The 10616-nt window shown below is 39.6% G+C and overlaps 1 protein-coding gene across 1 annotated transcript; it reads right to left on the bottom strand.

Annotated features, from left to right (window-relative positions):
* Positions 1–6992: 6992 nt before the first annotated feature.
* On the bottom strand, positions 6993–7909 carry LOC103710392 (glycine-rich cell wall structural protein 2-like). The gene has a single exon (XM_008796085.3). It carries the CDS (start codon positions 7867–7869, stop codon positions 7246–7248), a length of 624 nt encoding a protein of 207 aa, XP_008794307.2. The 5' UTR covers positions 7870–7909; the 3' UTR covers positions 6993–7245.
* Between the last annotated feature and the right edge of the window lie 2707 nt (positions 7910–10616).

Consider the following 10616-nt stretch of genomic DNA (forward strand, 5'->3'; position numbering starts at 1 on the left):
AAATAATTTTAATATTTTATTTTATTTTTAATTTAAATAAATAAAGTTTTTATTAATAATGTTAGATGAACCGTTAGGAATATTTATGCAAAAACAGTATTTTATGAGGATACATAAATAAATATAAATTTTAACAGGATATTCACGTAAATTTAAATTTTTTATAAAAGTATTCAAGCTAAAAAAAAAATTCTTGTTGGTTATGACCTTTGGGGTGCGAGGGAGGAGGTTTAAAAAAAAAAAAAAAAAAAAAAGAAAGAAAGACACAAGAGTGTCCCAATATAAATTCAGCTTACAAAGAAAATTAAATATAATGCATATCTAAAAGGTTTGTGGAGAAATTAAGAATGACGAGGAGCCCCAAATCATTGATGCTTTTCAACAATTTTTTCGGCACCCAGCTACTTCCATAGTCTAAAAGTGTGAAGAATTTTGTGAAGAGTTACATAAATAGAATTTTTTCTTAGTAGAAAGATCCTTCTATTTTTTCTTGCCATATATGCTAGAATATGATCATTAATAACTGATCCCAAGCTTTTCTAACTTGTGGCTGTTTTTTTTTTACATCGCCAATGAGTCCAAATGGAGATTAGCTGGCTATTCATGAATGTTCAAGCAAGTCTTCGAGGTACATCATCTAGATTTAACAAAAGGACTTATGAGAAATAGGTGGGAGACAGATTCAACAACTACAAAGCGGACAACCCCCACTCACCAGCCGTTCCCTTTTTTGCAAGCACGTCTTCCACATGGAGCTTATTGTCAAGACTAGCGGCACTAGCCGCTATCTTCACCTTCTCCGGTGCCACCACTTTTCAAATAACCTATAGTAAGGATAAAGCAAGCCGCCCTTCTTAAATCTCAATGGACTTATAGTATGTGCGAGGACCATGCGGGTATGTGTTTAGTCCTACATCGATTATTCGTTGGATAGATCTTGGGTACTTGTACAGGATCAAGAAATCCAAATAAAACCTTCCGGCTAGCCATTTTAGATAAGGTCCTAAATTGTTATAAATAGTATCAGTGTGGACCCGGCCCATAACCTATGTGGTCTAGGAGAAACTGCAGCACAGATATATTGGGGCTGACCACGAATCGATCATGATGTTTGTGATTAGATTTGAATAGATTTGAACTCTTAACCTGACAAGGTCGTCAGGGCTTGAATGGAGAAAGTACGTGAGGACCCCTGCGAGCGTGTGTTTAGTCCTTCAGTTATTCGCTGGGTAGATTTTGGGTACTTATACAGGATCAAGGAATCCAAATAAAACTTTCCGGCTAGCTATTTTGGGTGAGGTTCTGGGTTGTAACAGTATAATTTCACTAGAAAGGATCCATTTGGGTTGAACTTCCATATTGGAGTATTGGCTAACCTCGATGGTTTGACAAGGGAGGGTAGATCCAACAAACTTTCTAATTGCATCATTTGTTGTTGACTAAGTAGTCCTTCAAACTTAATTTTCCAACAAAGAGATCATCAATTCCATTGGAATGCCATGGAAACATTTTCCTTCGCAACTCTAGAGAGCAAGTCAAGAAAAAGAAAAGCAAATGGCACATAACCAATCTAGATATCCTCCCAAAATCTAATGGTATGTCTATTTCCCAATTTGAAAGAAGTACAGCTCCAAAAAGGATCTAGATCCTTACTAACATCTTTTCAGATTGGCAATACGTTGACTAGTTGCTACTAATTCGATTCAACTATAATGTACCTGAGCTGGCTAATAACTTCTACTAGATTCAGCCAAGAGCGCAAGGTTCATATTTCTGAGGTTTTAACTACTAGATTTTCATCGACAACCATCAACTACGAGTATAGTTAACCGCAAGATAAATGTATTTAATCATTGACAACCATCTTCTTCTCCAATAGTCATAAACTAAAATTACTTACTATTTAGTTGATTTTTAAAAAATTAGTAAAACAAAATTGCCGAAAAAGTGAAAAAGTAAAAAGAGAAGCAACTTTATTTCACCGTTCCCATAAATTTACCGGCTTTGGTTGCGTTTTGAAATGCTAACCAACTAAAAATAACAAGTTATTTTCGACCCTTGTTTAGTTAATTAAACTGCTAATTCGTCCCTAACCATCATCTAACAAGTATCGACCTCTAGACTCCTTGGATGACAGCGAACAAGCTTCAATTGCTAACCCTAACAGGAGTAAGAATTGAAAATATTTCCTTAGCTAATTGTTACTTATGGTTCTCGACAGTATTATAAGGGTTTAGAGTTTAGGGTCTAAGATTTACATAGTATTAAGTGTTCTCAGTCTACACATGCATGTAGGCTTGGCATGGCTATCTCACACATCAACCTCTAGATTCACTGTATGACAGCCACCAAATTCAACTGTTCCAAGAAATGTATCATCGTCAACATTAACAAGGGTAAGAATTTGAAGTATTCCCATGGCTAGTTCTTTACTCATGATTCTCCACAACGTTATGAGCCATGATTGAAATGAAAAGTTACAGGATATTTTGTAAGAGTTCACCAAAATCTTTGGAAAACATAAATCTTTGTGCTCAAAGTTTGGGTCTATAGATTTAGACCAAGCCCAGCCTAGCTAGTGCATGAAATGTGTTATAGACTGTATCAGATTAATTCAGCACAGATTCCATTGAAATAGTGAAGCGGATTAAATATGTTAATCAAAGAAAATTATTGATTTTGATTGACAAATTTGATGCAGGAAGCTTAACGTAGATCCTATCTGTTGCTTAGGGCCTCGTTGGATCCAAACCTGATATCCTGGAGAACAACTTGTGTTCCCCATATGCTAGTACATGTTTACTTCCATACATCCTTAGATGTATCATTTTTTACCCATTTGTTGGTGAGATTTCAATGTACTTTACGTATATACTATAGTTATAATGATATAAGTGTGCTATGTGTAGCAAAAGATATGCCAACTATGTATACAATTCATATCATAGTATATCGTATCGATCCAAACTGGACAGTACGGGGCATACCGTACGGTACCGGTTTGGTGCCGGCCATATCTAATATGAGTGGCGTATTGAGTAAAAAAATTCTATACCGTACCATACCGATACTATGCTAGTGTAGCACCGATACGGATCCGATACCGAGACGGTGATCTTAGTCCATGTACTCAATCACATGCCGCATTCTCCCAAGATGGATCGAGACATGGAAATAAATCAGCAAGATTTTCTTATTAATTAAAAGATCTACAAGCAACAAAAGCATATTTTCAGAATCCAGAATCATTTGTAAGCCTTCCAAAAGTCCTCCTGCTGAACTTGTCCAAACGCATTGCCTACTCTTCCTAATCCTTATGCTGTAGACCTTCCAAAAGTACGCGAACCATTGTGTGCAATGTACATTGCTTTCACAAGCCCTTCCTATTGTTGTGGGCATCTCTCTCAAACGCATTCCCGGCCCTCCCACTTTAAAGAAAATCCAAGACCAGAAGAAAGAAAAAATAGCACGAGAGCGTGGGAAATAAGTACTCTTGATTCACTCCATGAAAGAAAGGCATTTGATGGCTGTTCAGCCAAAATGCTTTAAGAAAAAGCCACCTCATGGTCTTTTCTTAGAAAGTGGCATATATACAAGTGTTTTAAAAAAAGAAATTTTTTTATCTTCTTCAGTTTCTTCTCTTCGTCTCGACGTCTCGTATGCCGCTTAAATTAAAGAGAGATTTGTTTAGAGTAACGAATGTATTCTTAATATTTATGAAAAAATATTGTTTTAGGAAATGGAATATAAAAAGGTTACAATCTATTCAATATAAACATTTAACTGCTTGCTAAGATCACCCTTTGGAAGCTTTAAATCAGTCCCGTATATTGAAGGGTACTCAAACAAGTGTAATCTGAAGATCACCCAAGTTCATAGTCATAGCAGAATACATGGAAAAAATGGAGGTATAATAAATAGGGGGGCAAAAGAGCAATAGGGTGATTTGCAATGGAAAACATGAACACTCATTCAGCCACAAATGGACAGGCAGGCAGCAAGAACTTTCAATAAGACATAACATGAATATGTACTTCTGCATCTAAAGTCCATCTTCCCATGGAAGAGATTTCGTTAAAGTTTCGGCCTCGAACCATATCCATGCATGTATCAACAGATCCAAATACCCCATTTTGAAGCTTGCTGCCAGAATCAGAGCAGAGGAAGATACGATCAAGCGCGCACTGTAGAGCCACTGCTATCACCCTGTCATGCATCATTGTAACTGGTTTGTAGTTTCCCAAGTTGCTAACCACATCCTTACCACGCATGCCATACGAAAAGAAGGGTGGATTTAGCATTGCCTGCCTCATTTTGCACTACACCTCTAAGAAGATCCGTGCAGGCATGTTTAGTCTCATATCGATTATTCGTCGAAGAGATCTTGGATACTTATACAGAACTAAGGAACCTAAAAACAATATCTTCCGGTTAGTCTTTTTGGATGAGGTCCTGGCTTGTAACGAATGGTATCAGAGCGAACTCGGTCCATGGCCTATGTGGACTAAAGACACTACAGTACAGATTCGTAGAGGCTGACCACAGGCCTATCGTGGTGCTTGTGATTAGATTTGAATGAATTTAAACTCTTAGCATGATGAAGACATTAGGGATTGAATGGAGGGAGTATGTGAGGATACGTGCGGGTGTGTGTTTAGTCTCACATCGGTTATTTGTCGAAAAAATCTTGGATACTTATACAAGACTAAAGAACTTAAAAAAAAATACCTTCTGACTAGCCTTTTTGGATGAGGTCCTGAGTTGTGATACCCTCACTGCCAAATCACTTATTTCACTGCACTGGAAGAAAACTCTGCAGCAGGAGCAGGAGGCGGAGAGAAGGAGCTCAACATGTTAATCAAACGTTTCATGAGGGGCTTTGAGCATCTTCATACAAAGTTTACAGAAAACCTAAGAATTGGTAGTAAATGAGCTCATAGTCTAATACTTATAAATGCATGATGAGTTAATGGCATGTATTGTATTCTACAAGGTTTGTAGTTTTGGCCAAAGCCAATCCTTTTGCACCAGACTGAGCCGGAAGGGACCCCTAAAGCTTCTGTTTCAGTACTGTGTTTGTTCTTGTCAGTTTCAGTTGAAACTGAAATGGTTGAAGCCTAGTTTCAGTGTTTTCAGCAAAAACTGGTCATAAATACAATGTCGACTTTGGGCTGCCTTTCTTTTCTATTTTCCAATTGAAAGAGGGGATATCATTCACAGATGACAAAGGGAACTATTTTCTCAGAACAAAACAGGAACTTTTGTGGATTTTCAAAAAATTGGAATTAATTGGATTTGGTACTAAAAATCTAAGTGTCAGGTAGCTTTTACCTGATGAAAAACAACTTCTGGGATTTTTGAGAGATTTCTTTAAGAGCAAAGTGAATAAAAGGTTGATTTGTACAGTAAACTGAGCCCCTGAATAGTGGATTCTCAAGATTTATGTTCAGATTTGCTGCATATTAGTTTAAACATTAAAATAATTTTGATGACGCATATTTTCTATTTCGTATTTCAATACTATATAAATGATAAATTATATGTTGTTACTTGGTGCTTGATATAATGGTAAGTTATATACATTATTCATATCTACATATAGTTTTACGTAATTGCGCTTCACTTTTGCAGGCATTTAAGTGGTTAGGATAATTAAATTGTCGATGAACATTCAAGCATCACATAGCACATTAACATCTAATTGATTTTTCAAAGATTTTTATAGTTCTGTTATCAAAGATTTCAGAATGATTGAAACAATTAAAAAATTAACACTCCTCTATCAAGAAATTGTGCCCAAATTAAAACAAGAAAAAAGGGGGGGGAAGAAAAGATAAAATAGAGTGCATGCCAACAGAGTAGCCCTGATTGTATCATGAGTTATGAGCGCATTAGTTGTTCGAATTATATAACGCTTTTGGATTGCATCCTGCCCTAAGAAAAAATTCAGAATAATTCCCTCAAGAGCAAGGTTTGCTATATTGGTACAGATCACTGTACCAGTACCTTATAGGTACTGTTTGGTATAACCACATACCAACTCATTATAAGTTATTGGAGAAGAAATAAGAGCTGTATATATTTCGGAACAATAATTTATCGAGCCTGGATACAATATCGGTGCCTTATTGATACAGTATGATACATCTAATACCTGACTATACAAGTTGCTGCATTAAACCATGCTCCAAATTTGATAATGACAAGTGCCCCATATCCTAATAAATATGATCATGCAACTCCATAACCCAAAGAACTTTAGCATTCTTCTTCTTAGGGCTTTTTCCCACCGGTGTTGGCTTTGGAGGGGCATAAAACATATTAGACAAACAAGGCAAGGACTTGGAAGCAACTAAACAATTAATGATATTCCTTGCGTGGAGATGAAGTTGAAAGCCCTAGACAACAATCATATTACAAAATCCAATTAGAAGCCCTGTTCTGATTCGTATGATGAATCGATGATTGAAGTCGTTCACTAAGGCGGTAATTTAGCATGTAATTCGTTAGGAGACAACCAAAACTATTCCACGGTTAATACCTCATGCAGTCTTGACTTTAACCCAAAATATTATGTTTTGAAGAGTAGCGTTTCATCTGCATGCAGACATCCATGCGCCAACAGAACATTAAAGTAGTGAATCCTTCACGGCCCAGGCCATAGGATTAAGTAGCAGGCTTTGATGGGTAAAAATGATGCTGATGTAAGAACTATACTCTTCTTTACGAAGTTCAGAATTTCATATATCTCTGTTTAATTTCCGTCAAATCATTCACTGTCAATTTAATTTGGACCCATGATTCAATAGTGAATATTGGAGATGGACAGATGCTAGGGCCTACGACTCTACATGTTCTCACTGCAAACATCCACTGATGATTAATAGGACCATTTCAACCAGAGAACTTGATGGAAATATGAGGATCCGAACTCATTTGCTTCGGTAGAAACAATCAATCCACCAGTCTGAGAAAGAGTTATAGCAAGAAGAAGAGCAAGAAGGAAACCACGCTAGTTTAATACATGTAAATAAGAACACACACTGTGATCAACAGTAATATTATATCTTAACACTCGGTGCTGCATGTCAATACATATCTGTGCATATTTATATAGAACTAACTGGGATGCCCTTATTCAATGATACAAAAGCAAGGCAACCCCATGAGCAGCATGATCACCATGGCTAAGCCCGGGGAAAACATACTGAGCTCAGCCATGGTATGGAACTACACTGATGGTGCTCACCCTTGCCCACCACCGTACCCGGATCCGTATCCAGATCCGTACCCGGATCCGTATCCAGACCCCCCTCCAGAGCCTGATCCATATCCCGACCCGCCGCCGCCGCCGCCGCCGCCACCTCCTCCCCCTCCTTCGCCATGTCCTGCATTCACACCAGCACCGCTGCCGTAGCCTGATCCACCACCATATCCCGACCCATAACCGGAGCCACTCCCACCAGCACTCCCATACCCGGAACCACCTCCACCACCACCACCACCACCTTCGCCTCCACCTCTCCCACCCCCTCCTTTTCCTCCCCCAGAGCCATACCCCGAACCATAACCGGAGCCACTGCCACCACCGGCTCCATAACCAGACCCACCTCCTCCACCACCACCGCCGCCACGTCCGTAGCCTCCCCCAGCTCCCTCACCACCACCATACCCATGGCCTTCTCCAGAGCCATACCCAGAACCATAGCCTGAGCCTAACCCAGAACCTCCGCCACCGCCACCTCCGCCACCAAAACCACCACCTCCACCGCCACCGGTAGCATGAATCACCACCCTTGCGGCAGCTATGAGCTCCACACCGAGCAATAGCAGGAGTACTGCAACACCTACAACTTTCGAACTCGCCATGCTAAAGGACTCGCGCGCCAACGGGACTCTGCTGGGTCGGGCAAACAAAGTATGACTAGGTAAGAGTATTTATAGCCGTTGCATGCAATTTTATTCGGTATATTTTGGGAGCAAAATGACAAACGGGGGATTCCAGGTGTGCCGCACTTCGACGTAGTCGTGGCGCGGGCCAGGCCCGCTTTGCACCCACTTTTTGGAGGAACTTGTGACCCGAGTTCACCCATGTAGCTAGGGAGACCCATCTCCTCATTAGTGGTTCTCCTATCAAGAGGGAAGTGGGCGGCCCTACCATTATGGGCACTAGTGGATGTTTTAGACCATCGAGTGTGGTTCGAGCCTCGCATGTTATCTCGTGGGGCGAGTATCAGATCCCTGGTTATTTGGTAGCTGCTTCCTATCTTTCTCATGCGTCTTATCCAATTCCTAGGATGATTAGGATGGCCATTATCGGCCTTGGAGGGTAGGTGGCCTGTGGGTACGTGTCACACGCACCGTTCGCATTTGGCGGAAGCTTCGAGAGGTGGTAGTGCAAGAGAAAGATCGAAGATGTCGACCCTCAGATGTGACGCATTCAGTTGCCGCAAAGCATAATTTCAGTGAGGCAATGTTCAAACTTATTTTTCTTTTGCCAAAGTGGATGGCTTATACACTTCTGATATAAATATATCTAAAAAAAAATAAAAAACAGCAAATCTTAGAGTACTTTGGGTAGCTCCTTTTTTCCAACCCATAAGATCTTTCGGAGTGGTCAGCCACCTACAGCGTCATCTAATCCGTAGCCTCATTAGCCTCTCTGTAAACATGCTCGGCCTAAAAGGCAACATTGCCACTTATCATGGCCTAAATATTTCGGAGCAGGGATGGCACCCACTTGGAGCCCCCCCAGATACTGGTTTCATTAGTCATCTAGTTGAACATTGTGCTCGTAATAGCAATTAGCCATGCAATGGTTATAAGCATGTTTACAGAGTTAGAAAGATAAACAAAAAACACACTCAACACTAGTCCAACCCAACCCAATCCAAGACCTGACTGTAGATTTTTTCAGCTCGTCATTTGCGCTGGTTGATAGTGTAGTTTGGGCTTGATTTAGTTGCACGGAGCAAGAGTTTACTATAACATTGCAAGTATGTTCGGAGCAGGAACCTCATTACATTCGGGTTGGATTTGGTTGAAGTTGGGTTGTTTGAGCTTCCAATCCAAGCCTCAGCTAACTTAATATCTAATTGACATCTTCCAAGCCAAGGTAGTTTTTATATTGTCTTGATTCAGTCAAACCCAATCCAAAGTAAAGTTTGGGTTTGGCCGAGTCAAGTTCTAACTGATGTAACCCGTTGCAACCCGTAGATCAAACAGACTAACCATTGCCTGAGGCTAGCGCTTAAAAATTCTCAATTATTATTAGGTTATGAGCACGACTCCAAAATTCCAGAAATTATGATAATATTTCCCGGTGTATTAGCTAAATGTTGTAATAGTGGTTCTAATTTTCAACACTCCAAGTTATATCCCATAGAATACAAATTCATAGCGCCATTTACAAAATGAAACCATCAATAAAAATACTTAATGGAAGGTAGCGACATTCATACTATAATGAAGCAAAAAAAAAAAAAAAGTCTAACTATATAAAATAAAAAATATCACAAGCAATTTGCTGCCAAAAATCATTTTTGTTGTAGTGCCCTTAGAGCTATAATGCTCTTTTAATATGCATGTATGTTTATATGCATGCATGTATATATGTTAGTGATTTTGAAAGGGTCTTGTACACTCCCCCCTGTGCAGATGGCATCCCGTGATCGAAATGTGCAAGCATGGAGCCAACAGGTCCCGCCGCCTACCAGCATGCAGCCTTGGGTAGTAGGATGGGTCATACTGTAGTCACTGAACCCATGGGGCTGGGCTGAGCCCGACTCGAGGCGCTCCGCGCTATACAGTGGGTTAGTAAAGGCGCATTTTAAGTATAGACCAAGAAGCTTAAATAATATTTTTTGATGAGTTTTTTGGATGAAATCCAAAATTGTTACAAATTGTATCAAAGTGAATCTAGCCAACTACTTATGTGAATCAGAGGATACTATAATATGGATCTATTTAGACTAATCACGAGCTGATTGTGGTGTTTATTATTAGATTTATGGTATTAATGTATTTGGACCTTTAGGCTTGTGAGGATTCTAGAGCTTAAAATGGAGAGAATATGTGAGAATTCATGTAAGTTTGTGTTTAATCCTGCATCAGCTAAAACCTAAATAATATATTGAGGCTAGTTTTTCTGAGTGAGGTCTGCCTTGTTACAGATATTTGGGCCAATAGTGCAACTGTGTGCACCTATGATATGCATCCATTTAGTGAGTAGTTTGGCCAATGGTGCAGTACCTATGGATTTCTGTTGGTTTTGATTCGGAGATACGACTGCAGTCACGAGGGATTCCAATTGCAGTACCTATGGATTTCTGTTGGTCTTGGGGGACACAGATTGTATAGGAGAGCATGGGAGGGTGATTAATTGTTTGTAATTTAAGCAAAGTCTTAGTCGAGAGGAGACTAAGACAATATACTCCAAAATTACCCGTGCCATCTTAACCCATTGATACAGTACTACAAGGTAAACACAGCCGGCTCGAAATGTACTATACACCCTGAACGACTCTTAACCATGAATAGATCGAGTGGAAGCCAATATTGTTTATAAATACAACAGGTGAAGTCTCACAAGTCCACAAGCATATGTAGCTGTCCCT

This window comes from Phoenix dactylifera, unplaced genomic scaffold (genome assembly GCF_009389715.1).
Source record: "Phoenix dactylifera cultivar Barhee BC4 unplaced genomic scaffold, palm_55x_up_171113_PBpolish2nd_filt_p 001293F, whole genome shotgun sequence".
NCBI classification, from domain to species: domain Eukaryota; kingdom Viridiplantae; phylum Streptophyta; class Magnoliopsida; order Arecales; family Arecaceae; genus Phoenix; species Phoenix dactylifera.

What these genes read in the sequence shown, in the direction of transcription:
- LOC103710392 (XM_008796085.3), bottom strand. Translation starts at nt 7,869, where the DNA reads ATGGCGAGTTCGAAAGTTGTAGGTGTTGCAGTACTCCTGCTATTGCTC.